This window comes from Notolepis coatsorum (assembly GCF_963971535.1).
Source record: "Notolepis coatsorum genome assembly, chromosome: 8".
NCBI classification, from domain to species: Eukaryota; Metazoa; Chordata; class Actinopteri; order Aulopiformes; family Paralepididae; genus Notolepis; species Notolepis coatsorum.
The window spans coordinates 138,694,325-138,716,812 of record NC_140172.1 but is presented as its reverse complement, the minus strand read 5'-3'; the positions used below and the strand labels follow the sequence as shown (position 1 = coordinate 138,716,812).

General features: G+C 42.4%; 1 protein-coding gene across 1 annotated transcript in view; it reads right to left on the bottom strand.

Annotated features, from left to right (window-relative positions):
• Window positions 1-22,488, bottom strand: part of LOC311232885 (disks large homolog 4-like) — a gene marked incomplete at both ends in the record, with an annotated part of 412,013 nt that overhangs the window by 47,909 nt on the left and 341,616 nt on the right. Inside the window, 2 exon segments of the mRNA XM_084319719.1 lie at window positions 2,525-2,575; window positions 5,479-5,532. Coding sequence (XP_084175845.1) covers window positions 2,525-2,575; window positions 5,479-5,532 — 105 coding nt within the window.

Here is a 22,488-nt window from a genome sequence, read left to right as displayed (position 1 = left end):
ATGTCACGGACCTGTATGTTGCCGTTAAAAGGCATACTGGGACTCCGAGGGTGCACTACCGGCCATATCCTGCTAGTAGGCAGTATCGAGAGTGCAGTAAACCCTGTTCCAGACCGGGTGTTACCGGGCGCAGTTTTTTAGTACAGGGAAGCCTAGGGCTTCACTCGATCACATTGAATCCTTTTCGGGACAATCGATGCATGTGTTGTGCTGGATTATGTCGTGGACAAGATGGACATCAGATGGACCAGATGGCGATCAAACAATTGGAATATTCTTTTTGGAATACCCCTGACCACAGGTAGTCAATTTCAGCTTGATCCAATAATGTTTTCATACCGATCCAGCTGATCTGCCTGTGTTGTGGTAATAACGAATGCCGTAACTGGCAATCAAAGCATCAGAAACGACCCCCCCCCCCCTTTCATGCATTCATGATGAAACATAATACCTATTATATACATTTGATTTTGAAATATTAGCGTGTCCAGGGACTAAACGCCAATGCTTTTAGTAGAATTCACGTTGCACCCTATAGCCAGCCTCCCAGGAATTAGCCCGGATAATTCCGAAATTATATTTATATTCACCACGGCATAACTCGCGAATGTATTCATAAATCTTTTTTCTTTTCTTTTTTGCATCTTGGACAGAAGATAGTTACTGTCAAATTACCATAGTATTGTATCCATAGCTATAATATAGAATATAGATATAGCTCTACAAACAATGTGACGCACTCCTATCTTTAACAGCACGGCCTAGCTAGAACAGGATGAGGAATATCCTCGGCCCTGAATGAGTTAATACTTGAATGATTCAATGATGAATGATATCTCTGAGTCCAGCAGGGGTAGTAACGAGCTGGATAACAGTCACAGGACGAGCTTCTACTCTGGATGGAGCTTCTACTCTGGATGGAGACACACGTCCGCCTGAGCGACTGTAGACCTATTGATCTCCGTGTTATAGTGCAGCAGATTGATTTGAAGTTTGCACTGAAAATGCATTTGAAATCCTTCCTGTATTGATTATGATATACTACCAAGAACAGATTACCACCCCGAATTACTGAGATGCCGAGTCACACAGGACTATTATCATATGACCTCTGTGTTTGGCAAATTATGGTAGGTAATTAGCTGGAATTTTTCCTTTACAAATTGCAGACATGGCAGATTCACACGGGATTAAGATCATAGACCACCTCTAGTATTGGTAGTAATGACTAGAGGTCTCCAGGTCATACTAGTCCAGTTATTACTAATGACTAGACGTCAGGTGATACTAGTCCAGTTATTACTAATGACTAGAGGTCAGGTGATACTAGGTGATACTAGGTATACTAGCTAGGGCTATTCAACTGGCGGCCCGCGGGCCAGATCCGGCCCGCGGGATAATTCTGACCGGCCCGCCAAAGATTACACGATAATAAAAAAAAAAAATTATATTTTTTTTTTTTTACTTTTTTCTTTTCATGTCAACGTTAACACGCACAATTGAGCCAAAAGTCACGCAATTAATGACAGATTTCATTGATAAATTGAGGGAAAACTTTGCAAGTCGATTTGATGAATTTGACATGTCCAGAGAATTGATGCATTTTGTGAGCAACCCATTTGCCAATGTAGCTGCTATTTCCACAAAAGGACAAGAGTTCCTTGCATCACTTCACATTGATGAAGGTCTCCTGCAACTTGAAATAATTGCTCTGAAGCAGGCACTTGAGAATGAATCCACCACAACATTTTGGATAAAGTGTATTCATGTCAAGACATTCCCCAAAATAAAAACGCTGGCAATATCTGTGCTAACAATGTTTGGCTCAACATACACCTGTGAATCCAGTTTCTCTCACATGAATGCCATTAAAACAAGCAACGTGCCTCCTTGACAAATGAGCATTTGCATCACTGTTTGCGGGTAGCCCTCACTTCCTATGAACCCTCTTTCTCTGCCATTGCCCAGTCAAAGAAGTGCAATCGCTCTCATTAGATGTGTGTATGTAGGCTAGGCCTGTCTGCCCCCCACCCCCCTGATGTTTGAGAGTTAAGAGTGGACAATAAGTGCTAATAAGATGCTGTGATTTGCTGTTGTTGCACAGACATGAAGCACTTTTTCATAAGCTCAGCTGCACTATAAGTGTGTTTTTTTGTTCAAGTGTTGATGTTAGAATGTTCAGATGCACATCATGCACTTGTTTGTTTTTTATTTTATTTTTATATTGAAATGTTGAAGAGGAGATGTTGCAGTTGTTGCACAGTCATAAATGAAGCACTTTCTGCAGGAGATGTTGCAGATGTGGCACATAAATGAAGCACTTTTTTTGAAAAGTATACTACTTTTGCAATGTAGTTAAATAAAAGTTGTGAAAATGTGGTTGCGTGTTGTGTCAAGTGTACATATATTCATAGCACGGGGAGGCGCCGTGGCAGTCCGGCCCCTGGCCCCTTGGGTTTCTGACAATGTGGCCCCCTGAACAATTTAGTTGAATAGCCCTGAGCTAGGTGATACTAGGACTCACTCTTTCCAGCGTGATCTCTTCATACTCAATCTCCCCCTCGGTCCCGTTCACCTGCAGGAGGAAGAAGAGGAAGAGGAAGAGGAAGAGGTTTTATTTGCAGTACTTCGGCTTCAGGAGAGTAGAGGAGTCATAAGGTGCAACAACAAGAGAACAGGTGCTGCTTTAAATGTAGGAGATTATATAGGAGAAGAATATATCATATAGGATAGGGGAAGAATATATCATATAGGGGAAGAATATATCATATAGGAGAATAATACATCATGTAGGAGAAGAATATATCATATAGGAGAAGAATATATCATGTAGGAGAAGAATATATAATATAGGATATCATATAGAAGAGGATATCATATATATATCATATGACATATAGGAGAAGAATATATCATATAGGAGAATAATACATCATGTAGGAGAAGAATATATCATATAGGAGAAGAATATATCATGTAGGAGAAGAATATATCATATAGGAGAAGAATATATCATGTAGGAGAAGAATATATAATATAGGATATCATATAGAAGAGGATATCATATATATATCATATGACATATAGGAGAATAATATATCATATAGGAGAAGAATATATCATATAGGAGAAGAATATATCATAGGAGAAGAAAATATAATATAGGATATCATATATATATCATATGACATATAGGAGAAGAATATATCATATAGGAGAAGAATATATCATATAGGAGAAGAATATATCATATAGGAGAAGAAAATATAATATAGGATATCATATATATATCATATAACATATAGGAGAAGAATATATCATATAGGAGAAGAATATATCATGTGAGAGAAGAATATATCATATAGGAGAAGAATATATCATATAGGAGAATAAAATATAATATAGGATATGATATAGGAGAAGTGTACATCATGTAGGAGAAGAATATATCATATAGGAGAATAAAATATAATATAGGATATGATATAGGAGAAGAGTACATCATGTAGGAGAAGAATATATCATATAGGAGAATAAAATATAATATAGGATATGATATAGGAGAAGAGTACATCATGTAGGAGAAGAATATATCATATAGGAGAAGAGGATATCATGTAAGAGAAGATGATATCATGTAAGAGAAGGGGATATGATATAGGAGAAGAGGATATCATATAGGAGAAGAGGATATCATATAGGAGAAGCGGATATCATGTAAGAGAAGAATATATCATACAGGAGAAGAGGATATCATGTAAGAGAAGAATAATTATATCACATAGAGGAGGAGGATTCATCTGAAAAACCTAATGTTTCTGTCTAAACCAAGTAACCAGCCTGTTGCCTCTCTGTCTCTTCCCCTCAGACTGAAGCCGCGGGACACAGCTGCCACTCAGCGATAAAGGACATGTATGCTGCTCGTGTTGCTAGGCAACAGGGACACTGCCAGCTTGCTGATTGTGTCTCTCAACGTCCCGTGAGCTTGGGACACTGTGTCTAAGTGATACACGAGTCTTTGAAGTCTGTCAATTCTGAATGAAAAACACCAAACCCCTTGCTTTATATCTTCACAAATATCTCTGTTATGAGGATGGTGAGATAAACAGTTTTACATTTTATATGACTTTCATCAACATTCAGACACCATTAGCAAATAAACTATGATAAAATAAAATAACTAACTAGAAGAATGCACTCAGTAGGGTGCAAGCTTCCACCAAGGCCCACTTTGCTGTTACTTTCAACATTTTACTGGGTAGATGACAAACAAAAGTGGCCAATATTGCCAGTCTCAATAGACCCAGGCTATAAATCCACATGGTAGCAAAGAGGAGGTGATGGGGTCACGGAAATCAATACATGGTAGCAAAGAGGAGGTGATGGGGTCAATACATTTCTTCCCATTGGGGTCATGAATGGGCACAGCGAATATTATGGCAATCCGGCCATTACTTTCCAAGATATCTTGTTCTCAGTTTGGCTAGGGGAAAGGTCATGGGGTCACCAGAATCAATAGGTGTATTCCTCTAGGGTTCATGAATATTCGAACTGACCCACTAACGGGTCAGGAGATACGCTCGTTTTAAAATGGAATGTTTGGTCTGATGATAGATGAAAGATAATCGGGATCAAAATCAATGCATTTCTTCCTCTTGGGGTCATGAATGTGCACCGTACATTCAATGGCAATCTATCCATTATCTCTGTCACAACCTCACTTGCCGATTTCGTAACAGAGGTTGTAAAATATATAGTGTGACTTTTACATTCTATGTATTTACTGTATAACATAATGCACAAAAAAACTTTAATTCCCCTTGGGGTCATAGGTCATCAAACAGTCACCAGGGTTAGGAAAGCCAGGGTTAGTCTTTGTCTAATGGTTATGAGGAATATTAGTATATGGAATGTCAAGCTGTTTTTGAACAAGTTTTAGTTTTCTCTGAGATGTTTCCGTTTGTTGCTTTATTGATATTTGTTGTTTTATTGATATTTAATTTGTTCTATGTTTGTATATTTGTTATTGTTCTATATTTGTTTGTATGTCTGATTTTGATTTGTTTATTGTTCTATATTTGTTTGTATATTTTATTGATTATTCTTGTTTGATTTTTATATGTTTGTATCCAGACCCCAGGAAGAATAGTCGCTGCTGAGGCAGTGACTAATGGGGATCTGAAAGAAAGAAAGAAAGAAAGAAAGAAAGAAAGAAATTATTCTAGACCTTTTCAGAAGAATTCGGCTTTATAAGATATAACTAAGATCTTCCTTTATTGATCCCCTTGGGGAAATCCGGGCATCATAGCAGCATGGGGGAGGGGAGGTACAGGTATGGGCAGGGTAATAGTAGAAAGACGTGAATATAGGCAAGTTATTTCCTGTCAGCCTTGTATCAGCAAACAGGAAATAAACAGGGGCCCAGTTAGAAGTTGTAACAGAGCTGTACAGTGAAGAAGAGACTGAGGCGATGCTTACGTAGGGGGAGCCGTCGAGAGTGTCCGTGTTCACCACCATCGGGGGAGAGTTACCCTGGAGGAAGAGAAGGAGGAGAAGAAGAAGGAGGAGGAGGAGAAGAAGAAGGAGAAAGAGAAGAAGAAGATGGATAAGAAGGAGAAGGATAAGGAGAAGAAGAAGGAGGAGAAGGGGGAGAAGAAGAAGGAGAAGAAGAAGGAGGAGAAGAAGAAGAAGGAGAAGAAGAAGTAGAAGAAGAAGGAGAAGAAGAAGAAGGAGATGAAGAAGGAGATGGACAAGAAGAAGAAGGAGATGAAGAAAGAGAAGAAGAAGATGAAGAAGAAGGAGAAGGAGGAGAAGGAAGGAGGAGAAGGAGCAGAAGAAGGAGAAGAAGACGTTTATTACTTTTATCGACTAATTTACACATGGTACATTTGCACACACCTTCGAGACACACACACACACGCACTGTTGTTGCTGGGAATAGAGCCAACAATCAAACAGTTATCGATCAGCCTCTCCACCTGCAGTACCTCTTCTGCCTGAAGGAGGTGCTAGAAACTCCACTAAGGAGTGTGGAGAGGCACAAGAGAATACTGCATTATTCTCTTGAATAATGCATGATGATGATACAGTATGACTCCAGGTCATGTAAAAATAATAACGCAGTATGGAATAACAACAGGCGTCTAATAGGAAGAGGCTTCTGTATCGAGAGCGTTAATGAACGTTGGTGTGCGGCAGGAAATAATCTTCTGGCAGCAGTTTACATTATAGACACAAATCACGGGCTAATAACAGAGTAGTTACACAGAAGTTATGAGCTTGTAATTGTGTTCTGTAATGTAAAGCTGCCACGCTCTCTAACACCCTGTAGTTTGTGTTCTGTAATGTAACGCTCTAACAGCCTGTCAGCCAGCCCACTCCTCCTCACAGCACTCAGATTCAGATTCAGATCACTTTATTCACCATATTGTTTGTACAAATGGAACGTGATTCGACATTTACAGTGCATGCTTTATGTTCACAATTAAGAACAACACAACCGTAAATAAATAATTATAAAGTGCAACACAGGACAGAACAGTGAGACAACAATAAGACTGTAAAGTGCAGTGGTTGGGGACATGGATACAGTGCAGCACAAAGTTCAAGTCCAGAAGTCCAGCCCTATAGCAGCCCGCCATAGAGGGGGGTGGGGGGGTGGGGGGGGGGGGTGGAGCAAGGGGACTCAGAGAAGAGAGGTCTCCCTCCGCCAACATCTGGCCTCGTCCTGGACCCCCAGACCGGCTTCATTCAGCAGATACGCACCCCCCACAGTGCTCCCTCCAGAAGGGGGGAGGTCTACCGTCTACTACCGTTACTGAACCGAGAGAGGTCCAACTAGATGTGGTGGAAATGATAATACTAGAGCTGAACAATTAAAGCTGCAATAATTAGGGATGCTCGATATTGGCTTTTTTACCGATACCGATATTCCGATATTGTCCAACTCTTAATTTCCGATACCGATATCAACCGATATCAACCGATACCGATATATGCAGGGTTTCCCCCCCCCAAAAAAACGGAATAATTTCAGGTAACTAATAATTTCACTGGATATATATATAACAAATATTGTTATTGTTTTTTTTTTTTTTTTTACCGATACCGATATTTTCCGATATCACATTTTACTGCCGATATCGGCCGATAATATTGGTCGGCCGATAATATCGGACATCCCTAGCAATAATCAATATCTAACAAAAAGTTTCACATTTTCCAAACTTCGTGTGGCCACCTGCCATCAGAAGGTCTCATTGAGTCATGGTGTCCAGACTCAATCAACCCTGCCATCAGAAGGTCTCGTTGAGTCATGGTGTCCTACTCAATCATCCCTGCTATCAGAAGGTCTCGTTGAGTCATGGTGTCCTACTCAATCATCCCTGCTATCAGAAGGTCTCGTTGAGTCATGGTGTCCTACTCAATCAACCCTGCCATCAGAAGGTCTCATTGAGTCATGGTGTCCTACTCAATCATCCCTGCCATCAGAAGGTCTCATTGAGTCATGGTGTCCTACTCAATCATCCCTGCTATCAGAAGGTCTCGTTGAGTCATGGTGTCCTACTCAATCAACCCTGCCATCAGAAGGTCTCATTGAGTCATGGTGTCCTACTCAATCATCCCTGCTATCAGAAGGTCTCGTTGAGTCATGGTGTCCTACTCAATCAACCCTGCCATCAGAAGGTCTCATTGAGTCATGGTGTCCTACTCAATCAACCCTGCCATCAGAAGGTCTCATTGAGTCATGGTGTCCTACTCAATCAACCCTGCCATCAGAAGGTCTCATTGAGTCATGGTGTCCTACTCAATCATCCCTGCCACCAGAAGGTCTCATTGAGTCATGGTGTCCTACTCAATCATCCCTGCTATCAGAAGGTCTCATTGAGTCATGGTGTCCTACTCAATCAACCCTGCTATCAGAAGGTCTCGTTGAGTCATGGTGTCCTACTCAATCAACCCTGCTATCAGAAGGTCTTGTTGAGTCATGGTGTCCTACTCAATCAACCCTGCTATCAGAAGGTCTCGTTGAGTCATGGTGTCCTACTCAATCAACCCTGCCATCAGAAGGTCTCAAGAAAGTATGTAGTTATCTCATCATTTATTTTCTTTATTGACAAACCCGGAACGTGCTTTAGCTCCGCCTATTTTATAAACCTATGAATGTTCAGTAAATCTCTTAATTACATCTATATTGTGCTGTCAGAACAGTATTGTGTTCGTAGGTGAAGTATGTCATGTTCTCTATGGGCCATTTTCACTTTGTTTAACGGCCAGAAGCAAGAGAACATTAATATATTGGAGTTGAAATCTAGTAATCTATGCATGAAAACCATTCCTTTTTTAAGCAAATATATGAATTACAACAGGACTGAGTGTGACAGCAAGGCAGCGTTATGTTCATAGGTGATTATTTAGAATGATCACTTGTGGCGAAACAAGATGAATCTTTCGTTTAGGGAGGGAGAGGTGCTCCGTGCTGCCCTCTACTGGTCAGGACATTATTATTGCAGCTTTCATCATTATCGTTATGAAATTGTAACATGGCCTATAGTGCAACATCCAAATCCTGATATGTGTGATAGACTTACTGTTCTAAAGGAAGCAGTGTGGAGCTGCAGAGATGACCTGGGCCACTTATTGTATTAAACAGAAAACATTGTTGTTTTTGTTCAGATCCCTCACATCATCACTCATTAAAAGGATAACAATGATGCAAATAATAGCATTAGCTGAAATATAGTGAAATCTTCTTTTCTATATTGTTCAGCCTTAAATCATAGTAACATAAGAACATACAGTAATCAGGTATCCATAACATAACCACAACACATCTATAACATATCCATAACATACTGTAATCAGGTGCCAATCCATGAAGACTGCGGTATCTGTTTGGGTTCCTGTTTCCTTTTTGGTACAAATAGATAATAAGGATGTTCTTGAAAACAACATTGTCAGCAAAGTGATTCATACGAATAATTGGGTCTTATTGTCAATATCTTCTTATTTAATGGGCCTGCAGCTGAGAGAGAGAGAGAGAGAGAGAGAGAGAGAGAGAGAGAGAGAGAGAGAGAGAGAGAGAGAGAGAGAGAGAGAGAGAGAGAGAGAGAGAGAGAGAGAGAGAGAGAGAGAGAGAGAGAGAAAGAGAGGAGAGATAGAGGGAGAGAAGAGAGAGAGATAGAGATAGAGTGAGAGAGAGAGTCAGAGAGAGAGGGATAGACAGAGAGAGAGATAGAGTGAGAGAGAGAGCCAGAGAGAGCGAGACAGAGAGAGAGACTGGTAGATAAAGATAGAGACATATACAGAGACAGATAGAGACAGAGGGAGATATAGAGATAGAGAGACAGAGACACACAGAGAGACAGAGAGAGAGCGAGACAGATAGAGAGAGAGACACACAGAGATAGAGACAGAGAGAGACAGAGAGCTAGATAGAGAGACAGAGCTAGAGAGACAGAGAGAGACAGAGACAGAGAGAGACAGATAGAGCTAGAGAGAGAGAGACAGAGAGAGAGAGAGACACACACAGAGAGAGAGACAGATAGATGTTTCCATTGTGTGCTCAGCCTGTTTGTTCACTTTTAAATTGGTTCTGCTCCAAGTCTTCTGATCGGCCTCCTTATTAATCACACACTGCTGAGGGAAATCTGCTGACTTGCATCTCTCAGCCCTGCCAGCAACAGACCCTGTTCCCTGTTTAGCCCTCATTTAGAACCAGGCTCAGGAATATCCCACACTGGGCTGCGGCTCTGGACAGCCAGGCGCTAGGCAGCCTGTCAACCCAACGGGAGGGTAGAAGAGTGCGAGGGCTGTAATGTAACATGTAACAGTAAAGTGCAATAGTAATATACAATGTACAGGTGATTAAACTATAAATATATATAATATATAAATGAGTACTACTGAGTAATAGTGCTAATCAGATGTATGTACAGATTTAGTATTAATATGTACAGTGATACAGGTATAAAGACACAGGAAGAACATACTGACTGAACTGTCCTGGGGCACAGGAAGAACATACTGACTGAACTGTCCTGGGGCACAGGAAGAACATACTGACTGAACTGTCCTGGAGCACAGGAAGGACTGAACTGTCCTGGGGCACAGGAAGAACATAATTGACTGAACTGTCCTGGGGCACAGGAAGGACTGAACTGTCCTGGGGCACAGGAAGAACATACTGACTGAACTGTCCTGGGGCACAGGAAGAACATACTGACTGAACTGTGCTGGGGCACAGGAAGAACATACTGACTGAACTGTCCTGGGGCACAGGAAGAACATACTGACTGAACTGTCCTGGGGCACAGGAAGAACATACTGACTGAACTGTCCTGGGGCACAGGAAGAACATACTGACTGAACTGTCCTGGGGCACAGGAAGAACATACTGACTGAACTGTCCTGGGGCACAGGAAGAACATACTGACTGACCTGTCCTGGGGCACAGGAAGAACATACTGACTGAACTGTCCTGGGGCACAGGAAGAACATACTGACTGAACTGTCTTGGGGCACAGGAAGAACATACTGACTGACCTGTCCTGGGGCACAGGAAGAACATACTGACTGAACTGTCCTGGGGCACAGGAAGGACATCATGTTAATTCCTAAAATGGGCGACGTTCCCGCTGAACCCTTCTCTTACTGTACTGTGTGAACTACTATGTTCACATTGAATCCTTCCAGAAGGGTGAGAGCTTATTTAACAGCTGTGGTATGTTGCCACTTGAATCACCCAATATAGCAAGACAATGGAAGTGGGACTGAGTCAGGAAATGACCCACACAAACCAGCTATCTGGAATTGAAACCAGTTCAAACCAGCTATCTAGAATTGAAACCAGTTCAAACCAGCTATCTAGAATTGAAACCAGTTCAAACCAGCTATCATATACCTGTATCAATGTACATGTTGGTATTATAGCTCTGTACATACATCTGATTAGCATTTCATACATACTGAATGTAATCTAATCAATCAGAATTTAAACCGGTTCAAATCAAATCAACTCCCTCGTTGGTATTCTCATTGATCTCCCTTATGACAAGTGCAATCTGTGGTACAACTGTAAACAAATAGGGTTTAATACCCATCAATACAGACCATTCTCATTCTCACTTTTATCCTCTAGCTGATTGAGCTGCACAAAGCACGAACACACAAGCGTTTCATTGCATATTTCTCTGGGGGGGCCATGTGGGTCATTCTATACAATGGGGTCAAGTTTCAAGAAGGGGTCCCCCCCCCACGCTGAGCGATTTGTTATGACAACTTACATCACGACACGTGAATTCAATTGGGCTCTTCGGACCCACAGGAATCTTGGCCGGCCGAACCCGATTTAACCCTTTCACTACCACACTACAGGAGGTTAACCTTTTCACTACCACACTAAAGACGGTTAACCGCCTGCAGTGTGGTAGTGAAAGGGTTAACCTTATGTAGTGTGGTTGTGAAAGGGTAAACGCTTTGTCGTGTGGCAGTGAAAGGGTTAACCTTCTGTATTGTCACAGTGAAAGGGTTAACCCTTTGGTAGTGTGGTAGTGAAAGGGTTAAGCGATAGAGGCCTTGTGTGGTTCTCCATCTTCCAGCCTGCCCGTGACATAGCAACCATTGTTTTGTACAGTTGCTACAACGTTTGCTATGCGCTGATGTATGACATGTACATATATTGTATACATAATCATGTGGTGTCTTGTTACTGGATCTTGTAAACACGTCAGAGTAGAACAGTGTTTTACATGCTCTACCACTGCACATAAATTAGGCATTTTCCTTTGAAAGTGGTTACCAATGGTTACAGGCAGACATACTGGAAGGAGAACTACATTATATTCCATAAAGAAGGCATCAAATCCCAGACCAATATGTAAAACATCTTCTATATTGAATAACAATTTGTATAAATGTGTTTTTTTCTACCAAATCATTTAATAAACTAGTGAAAATGTCTGAATGAATGAATGAATGAATGAATGAATGAATGAATGAATGAATGAATGAATGAATGAATGAATGAATGAATGAATGAATGAATGAATGAATGAATGAATGAAAACTTTATTTAACAGATTGCAGAATGGGTACAATACAGTACGGCTCAATACACACAATTGTTAAGGGGATGCAGACCAGAGAAAGACGTTTGTCTTGTTTACATCAGGGTCCCCCATTTTCAATTCATAGTGTAATTTGTAAGTCTCCGCAGCATCTCTGCACCTTTACCCTCATTAAGATACAAGGATCTATTCATATGTAAATTGCCAACAAGCAGCCATTTATATTTACCAGGAATTCCATGTCAGCAGCTTCTATTATTTTAAGACATGTAAATATATACTCAGCTTTCTGTGTTTGATGAAGCTGCCTAGTTACCAAATATTGGACCGTGATAGGTTCAACCTATTAGTGACATCACACATGCAACTTAGATTTCAGGGAAGTACAGAGAAGCTCCTCCCTCTCTCCAGGGGAAGAATGTGAAAAATGTGCTCTGGTGACAAGTTCTGTACAAATAACAACATGTTAGTAAACATCATGCCTCCAAGAGGAGTTAACCATAAATAACAACATGTATAGTAAACATCATGCCCCCAAGAGGAGTTAACCATAAATAACAACATGTATATAGTCAACATCATGCCTCCAAGATGAGTTAACCATAAATCACACCTGTGGCTGCCAGTAGTTCCTCACAGGACACTGACTGGTCTAAACCCCTGGTAGTTCCTCACAGGACACTGACTGGTCTGAACCCCTGGTAGTTCCTCACAGGACACTGACTGGTCTGAACCCCTGGTAGTTCCTCACAGGACACTGACTGGTCTGAACCCCTGGTAGTTCCTCACAGGACACTGACTGGTCTGAACCCCTGGTAGTTCCTCACAGGACACTGACTGGTCTGAACCCCTGGTAGTTCCTCACAGGACACTGACTGGTCTGAACCCCTGGTAGTTCCTCACAGCACACTGACTGGTCTGAACCCCTGGTAGTTCCTCACAGGACACTGACTGGTCTGAACCCCTGGTAGTTCCTCACAGGACACTGACTGGTCTGAACCCCTGGTAGTTCCTCACAGGACACTGACTGGTCTGAACCCCTGGTAGTTCCTCACAGGACACTGACTGGTCTGATCCCCTGGTAGTTCCTCACAGGACACTGACTGGTCTGAACCCCTGGTAGTTCCTCACAGGACACTGACTGGTCTGAACCCCTGGTAGTTCCTCACAGGACACTGACTGGTCTGAACCCCTGGTAGTTCCTCACAGGACACTGACTGGTCTGAACCCCTGGTAGTTCCTCACAGCACACTGACTGGTCTGAACCCCTGGTAGTTCCTCACAGGACACTGACTGGTCTGATCCCCTGTGGTTCAGCTACAGGTGCATAACTAAATGTTTCCAATGACCCGAGGCCTGACTAAAAAAGGTTGGGAACCACTGGTATGAGACATGATGAGTCACTGCTGCGGTGCGCTGTCACCCACGGGGGGCCTGGCTAGAGAAGGAGGGGGGAGATAGTGGGGGAAGCCCAGCTCTCTGTGTCACCTTCCAGTCACCACAGTAGTCCTCCTCCCCACTGTGGTCAAGGACACCGCATTCACTGGAACAACATTTTTAATCTGGAAGTGGACCAGTGAACGTGACGTCACTCAAGCTGCCGGGGCACTCTACCATATGGGCCACCTGGGCACGTGTCAATTCAATATTGACATAGTATAGAGTCATACACTGCTTTGGGATGATTTAATCTGTCTGTACTACCACTACTACTACTACTACTACTACTACTACTACTACTACTACTACTACTACTACTACTACTACTACTACTACTACTACTACTACTACTACTACTACTACTACTACTACTACTACTACTACTACTACTACCACTACCACTAACACTACCACTACTACTACTACTACTACTACTACTACTACTACTAATAATAATAATAATAATAATAATTAATTTAATTTATATAGCGCTTCTCAATAACCCGAAGTCGCTGACAGTAGTCGGGAGCAGGAGTACAAACAAAGAAACGAAAGCAAAGAAACAAAAACAAAAACAACAAAGAAACAAAAACAAAAGGAACATGAGACCATGGGGGGAACAGGGGAGACAGCCTGATAGCACAAAAAAAAGACTGGAGACAGACATCAATCAGGTTGGAGGGGAGGGGGGGTTTTAGGGGTGGGGGGGGTTGAAGGCAAGGGAGAACAGGTGGGTTTTGAGGCGAGCTTTGAAGGTGGAGAGTGTAGGGGAGTCTCTGATGGACTGGGGGAGGGAGTTCCAGAGTCGGGGTGCAGTGCGAGAGAAGGCCCGATCTCCGAAGTTTTTAAGCTTGGATGTCGGGACAGTGAGGGAGGCAGTGGAGGAGGACCGGAGGGAACGGGTGGGGCGGTAGGGGAGAAGGAGATCAGTCAGGTAGGGGGGGGCCAGGCTGTGGAGGGCTTTGAAGGTGAGGAGTAGTGTTTTAAAGTTAATGCGGTGTTTGATCGGGAGCCAGTGGAGGGAGTGGAGGACAGGAGTGATACTACTACTACTACTACTACTATTATTACTACTACAATTACTACCACTACTACTAGTATTACTAATACTACAACAACAACAACAACAACTACTACTACTACTACTACTACTACTACTACTACTACTACTACTACTACTACTACTACTACTACTACTACTATTACTACTACTACTACTACTACTACTACTACTACTACTACTACTACTACTACAGGAACAACTACTACTACTACGACTACTACTAAGCAATACATACATTTCCCTCTGGATTAATAAAGTACTTCTATTCTATTCTAACTGCCGTAACCAGTCATAACTAACTGATGCCCCTGGCATAAAGGTTCTATATAAAAACCATTTAATAGTGTGGGGCAGGCTAGTTTACAGCAGTGCCTTTGAATGTGCCTAACATGCCACGCTACTATACATCACTGTCAGAAGCATTCTTATCTTGACAGAAATAACTCTGGCACGGGCAGCAGAAACACACGTGCGTGCGCGCGCACACACACACACACACACACACACACACACACACACACACACACACACACACACACACACACACACACACACACACACACACACCCCACCCTCTCTCTCTGCAATGTTGAATTGTGGGAATACTATGGTTGGGAGAATTTATACTATTGGTTTTTGCAGTCGGTTGATCTATGATGATCGGTAGAAGCCCTCAGCGTGTCCCATGCTGTTCCTCATGCTAGCTTTGGCTAATTAGCCACAAAACAATGCAGAGTCAATGGGGTGGAGCTCCTGTCTGTACAAGCTGACTGGGGCTTTACTGAGATGATGAGGTACAAGCTGACTGGGGCTTTACCGAGATGATGAGGTACCAGCTGACTGGGGCTTTACTGAGATGATGAGGTACAAGCTGACTGAGGCTTTTCTGAGATGATGAGGTACAAGCTGACTGGGGCTTTACTGAGATGATGAGGTACAAGCTGACTGAGGCTTTACTGAGATGGTGTCTGTACAAGCGGACTGGGGCTTTACTGAGATGATGAGGTACCAGCTGACTGGGGCTTTACTGAGATGGTGTCTGTACAAGCAGACTGGGGCTTTACTGAGATGATGAGGTACCAGCTGACTGGGGCTTTACTCTCAGACCCACTCCTGTCCGAGCTCCGGGAGGGTCATCAAAGAGAAGCCGCCTACTCTCACTCCTCGCTCCACAACTAGGGCTGAGCCCAAACGTTCGAATGTATTTTTTTTATGTGTCTATTCATTCTGTTTAAACCAATGGGCTTTTTCTTCACAGTTGCAGATAAAGATTAGGCTACACTAATATTATAGTATTAAAAACTGATGAAAGTTGATTTAATAGGAAAAAAGACTAATTTAATCAGATTAATCACTTTATTCAAATTGAAGATTTAGTTTGAGGATATTTATAAAAAAAAAATATATATATATATACGGTATATACTATATATTTTTTTATTAAAAACGAAGGTTCGAACGTCCGTTTGAAAAACCCTGACGAAGTTCGAATCCCAAAAACAGGCTCCAATCCAATGCCCCCGATGCATGTATTGTGGTGGATTATGTTGGTGACACGATGGACACCAATACTGGAAATCTCGATCAGACAATTGGAATATTCTTTTTGGGGTACCTCCTAGTGAAGGTAAGGACTATATGACATCAATCCTGCTTTGATCCAACCATGATTTCACCTCGATCGCAACGACCATGTGTAACGTACTCCAGAACGTATGCCGTGGGTGACGATCAAAGCATAAAAAAAAAAACCCTTTCATGCATTCATGATGAAACATAATACCTATTATATACATTTGATTTGGAAATAGTAGCGTGTCCAGGCGAGCAACGCCAACGCTTTTAGTAAAATTCACGTATTCCTCCATAGTGCCGTTTTATGGAATTAGCCAGGATCACTCTGAAACTATACTTATATTCACCACGGTATAACACGCGGACGTATACATGAAAAAATTTATTCTTTTGGATGGATAGTTGATGTCAAATGAACCATAGTATTGTATCCATAGCTAGAATATAGATATAGCCATGCAAACACCGCCATGCATTCATATCTCTTAGAGCAGTGGTTTAGTAGGAACAAAGATGCTCTAGGCCTGCAGCGCTGAATGAGTTAATCAACATCTTCAGTTTCCACATCAATGTAAGCGTGCCAGAATTAGCTAATGAGCTCGTTTTCATGTGTAGTCCCTGCCGCCTACCATGCATGTCTTTATGGTGTGGGAGGGAACCGGAGTACCCGGAGGAAACCCACGCGAACACAGAGAGAACATGTAACCTCCACACAGAAAGGCCCCCTGCGGGGGAGCTCCAGTAGCTCACCGCGTACCTCGAGCGTTATTTCGGCGCCGGGGACAACCGTGCTCGTCACGGATCTGGGGTTTAGCGAGTTCGAATCCCGGACTGCAGCCGTGCCTTTCCCAGAGTGTCTTCCCCCCCATCTGTACCCATTCAGCCTGTTTCTGTCGGTCATTCTTGACCAGAGTAAATGCGATAAACGCAAAAAAGAGCCAGCGGAATGGCCAAAGTTTTAAAAAAAAAGAAAGGCCCCCTGCTGGGGTTCGAACCCAGGACCTTCTTGCTTCTTGCCACCGTGCCGCCCACATAGACTGACAACATCTTGGTAAACGAACACACTAAGCTTCACTACAGGCTTTGCTGTGTTCTACCTGCTGTGTTGGTTGAACACGTTACCCTACTTCTCAGAAAGCTGCGCTGGCTTCCCATTTCCAGACGATTAAGCTTCAAGGTCCTTGACCAGCATACCGTGCAGCGAGGAGAACGGCTCCCTCCTACCTCGTGTTAATGGTCTCTAACTACACACCCTCGAGACCCGTACGCTCTGCATCTTCTAACTACACACCCTCAAGACCCCTACGCTCTGCATCTTCTAACTACACACCCTCAAGACCCCTACGCTCTGCATCTTCTAACTACACACCCTCAAGACCCCTACGCTCTGCATCTTCTAACTACACACCCTCAAGACCCCTACGCTCTGCATCTTCTAACTACACACCCTCAAGACCCCTACGCTCTGCATCTTCTAACTACACACCCTCAAGACCCCTATGCTATGTATCTTCTAACTACACCCCCTCAAGACCCCTCCGATCTGCATCTTCTAACTACACCCCCTCAAGACCCCTACGCTCTGCATCTTCTAACTACACACCCTCAAGACCCCTACGCTCTGCATCTTCTAACTACACACCCTCAAGACCCCTACGCTCTGCATATTCTAACTACACACCCTCAAGACCCCTACGCTCTGCATCTTCTAACTACACACCTTCAAGACCCCTACGCTCTGTGTCTTCTAACTACACACCCTCAAGACCCCTACACTCTGCATCTTCTAACTACACACCCTCAAGACCCCTACACTCTGCATCTTCTAACTACACACCCTCAAGACCCCTACGCTCTGCATCTTCTACACACCCTCAAGACCCCTACGCTCTGCATATTCTAACTACACACCCTCAAGACCCCTACACTCTGCATCTTCTAACTACACACCCTCAAGACCCCTATGCTCTGCATCTTCTAACTACACACCCGCAAGACCTCTACGCTCTGCATCTTCTAACTACACACCCTCAAGACCCCTACGCTCTGCATCTTCTAACTACACACCCTCAAGACCCCTACGCTCTGCATCTTCTAACTACACACCCTCAAGACCCCTATGCTCTGCATCTTCTTCTTCTTTTTTTTATCCACTTTTTCTCCCATTTTCTATATTTTCTCCCATCCCAATTTCGTATTATCCAATTCAACCCTCCCCTGTCACGAACGCTGTTTCTTGCCTCCCACAAGCCGGCTGCAATGTGGACTAAGTCATACATAGCACAAGTCCCCTCCGGTACTTGAGGTAACAGCAGTCGCATCTTTTCACCTGCGCAGCTCGATCTCTCAGTGGCGAGGAGTAACGCGTGGGAGGCTCACGCTGCCCCCGACACTTCCTGATTCCACTGCGCAGGCGCACCAACCGACCTGTAGGAGTCGCTGTCCACAACGCCCGATCCCCACCCATCAGTTTCCCACCCCCTAATACGGCCAATGTGTATTAGTACGGACGACCAGCTAAACTGAAAGCAAATGTGGAGCGCTGGGCTCGAACAGGCGAGCCCAGCGTCTCCAGATTTCGTGGCGAGCGCCTTGCCCACTACGCCACGTAGCCGCCCTACGCTCTGCATCTTCTAACTACACACCCTCAAGACCCCTAAAGCTCAGTATCTTCTAACTACACACCCTCAAGACCTCTACGCTCTGCATCTTCTAACTACACACCCTCAAGACCCCTACTCTCTGCATCTTCTAACTACACACCCTCAAGACCCCTACACTCTGTATCTTCTAACTACACACCCTCAAGACCCCTACGCTCTGCATCTTCTAACTACACACCCTCAAGACCCCTACGCTCTGCATCTTCTAACTACACTACGCTCTGCATCTTCTAACTACACACCCTCAAGACCCCTCCGCTCTGCATCTTTTGGCCCTCTCAGACCCACTCCTATCTGAGCTCCTGGGGGCATCATCAAAGAGAAGCAGCTGAAACCACCACAGTCAGGACAGCTGAAACCATCACAGTCAGAACAGCTGAAACCAGCACAGTCAGGACAGCTGAAACCACCACAGTCAGGACAGCTGAAACCACCATAGTCAGGACAGCTGAAACCATCACAGTCAGGACAGACAGCTGAAACCACCACAGTCAGGACAGCTAGATAGATAGATAGATAGATAGATAGATAGATAGATAGATAGATAGATAGATAGATAGATAGATAGATAGATAGATAGATAGATAGATAGATAGATAGATAGATAGATAGATAGATAGATAGATAGATAGATAGATAGATAGATAGATAGATAGATAGATAGATAGATAGATAGATAGATAGATAGATAGATAGATACTTTATTAATCCCCATGGGGAAATTCAGGGTATCTCGCAGCTCACATAGTATACAGACATTGACCATTCCCATACAGTAGTTACACGTTATGTCTGCATCATGAATTAAAATAAGTACATGATAAAATTCAATTAAATCATACCCATCAATATTAAAATTAAAATTAAAATAGGAGCGTGATTAGATAAAAGCAGGTGTATAAAAACAGGTGTAAAAAACAGGTGTAAAAACAGGTGTAACTATAATACGCTGTTGTACAGTCTGATGGCTGTGGGGACAAAGGACCTCCTGTGCCGCTCAGTCCGTGAGTGCAGGGAGATGAGCCGTCATGAAACCATCACAGTCAGGGCAGCTGAAACCACCACAGTCAGGACAGCTGAAACCATCACAGTCAGGACAGCTGAAACCATCACAGTCAGGACAGCTGAAACCATCACAGCTAGGACGGCTGAAACCATCACAGTCAGGACAGCTGAAACCATCACAAAAAGCACAATCTGCTTTTTCATTCAAAGCCATACAGGAGTGGAACAAGCTGCCCACAGATTTGAACATCTGCCTGGAACCTGAAGAGAGAACATGGATCCTGAGTGATCAGTCATGCATGCATTCATTTTTGATGGATACTTCGTGACCATTTCTCATTGTCATGATTTCTTAATGTACGGTAGATGACAATTCTTCTGTGTGTGTGTGTGTGTGTGTGTGTGTGTGTGTGTGCATGTGCGTGTGCGTGTGTCTGTGTGTGTGTGTGTGTGTGTGGTCTTTGTGGGTATAGAGGGAGGCTGGGGGGGAGGTAGGTTTGTATTTTGTATTGTGTATTTATTGATTGTATCTTGTATTTTATATTGTGTATTAATTGTATAATGCATATTGTATTTCTTTTATTGTATAATGTATTTTGTATTTTATTATTGTATAATGTATTTTGTATTGTGTATGTCTAAATTATATAATGTATTGTGTATTTCTTGATTGTATAATGTATTTTGTATTGTATATTTCCTTATAATGTATAAGTATAATGTATTTTAAATAGCTTAACTGGATCATGTATTTTATATTGTGTATTTATTGTACTGTATCTGCCCAGGAACTGTAGACGAAGATGAATCTGGTGCAATGCATCTCATTAATTGAGATTAATTGAGGCACACGGTCCCTGACAAACTAAACAATAAACTAAACTAAACGTGACCGCAATGCGGCCAGTGGAACACCTTTTACTGCTTTCAGGCATTCCTTCCGCGGCTGACAGCCGATGGACGTGGCGGAGCAGCGCCGTGATAACCAATCAAACAATTCATCGGTGGCGCCGGAAGAAGGGGGTCCAAGAGGCCACTGCCCCCCCCCCCCCCCCCCCCCCCCACCTCTTTCAGAGGGGCTTGTCTGCAGCACCTTTTAAGTTGCAAATGCCCCTATATTGCAACGTTTACGGTAAAAAGATGATTCAATCATTCTCTTGACAAATGCCCCTATATTGCAACGCTTCCGGTAAAAAGATGATTCAATCATTATCTAGACAAATGGCCCTATATTGCAACACTTACGGTAAAAATAAGTTTCAATCATTCTCTAGACAAATGCCCCTATATTGCAATGCTTATGGTAAAAAGATGTTTCAATCATTCTCTAGAGTCAAATGCCCCTATATTGCAACGCTTACGGTAAAAATAAGTTTCAATCATTCTCTAGACAAATGCCCCTATATTGCAATGCTTACGGTAGAAATATGTTTCAATCATTCTTTTGACAAATGCCCCTATATTGCAACACTTACGGTAAAAAGACGATTCAATCATTATCTAGACAAATGCCCCTATATTGCAACGGTTACGGTAAAAATAAGTTTCAACCATTCTCTAGACAAATGCCCCTATATTGCAATGCTTATGGTAAAAATATATTTCAATCATTCTGTTGACAAATGCCCCTATATTGCAACGCTTACGGTAAAAATAAGTTTCAATCATTCTCTAGACAAATGCCCCTATATTGCAACACTTACGGTAAAAATGTGTTTCAATCATTCTCTTGACAAATGCCCCTATATTGCAACGCTTATGGTAAAAATATATTTCAATCATTCTCTAGACAAATGCCCCTATATTGCAATGCTTACAGTAAAAATTGGAATCAATCATTCTCTAGACCAGGGGTTCCCAAACTTTTCAGGCCAGGGCCCAGAAAATAAGGCGTCAGAGAGCCGCGGCCCAATGCACATCGTCAGGCTTTTTTTTTTTTTTGCCAGGCGACCGATTTTTTAAGCCAAATATCACTTCAATCCTATTAAGTTATAAGTTAGTTATTCATTTATATGTGCTATTTATGAGAGGGCTAACTTGTTGCAAAATAATAATGATAATAATAATAGCCTCATTAAAATACTATTGTTGCTTCGGTTGTTTTCAGCGTTTTATGTGCATAATCTGTTATTTAGTTTGAAATGTTCGTTGAAATAAGTAGATTTTTCGTTTTTGTTTATTTATTAAGTTAATATAAAACCATATAGTCACATTTTAGAATACAATAGAATAGAATTTTAGAATACAACTAGAAACACTGTCCTGGCCTGCTTCTAAGTCCAGTGGCCTGACAAAAATAAATAATAATAAAAAAATATTTTTTTTTTTTTTTTTAAATCATCTCGCGGCCCACCCGTGGCTGCTCGCGGCCCACCATTGGGTCGCGACCCCGACTTTGGGAACCACTGCTCTAGACCAGTGGTTCCCAAACTGTGGTGCGCGAGCGCCCTCTAGGTGGTGCGTGACATGAAAAGGCTAATGGTGGTAAAAAAAAAGATTTTTTCCTTTTTTTTTTTACAATAAAATTTCATACAAATCTTAGTCAAACCTTTAGTATTATGGATATTAAACATGCTGGCAGAGTATTGTCGTGAACATTTTAATTAAATAAAGAAATTCCCTATCCATAGTCGCCGTGGGAAGAGATCAAATAAAAAATTCAATCTGTGCACGG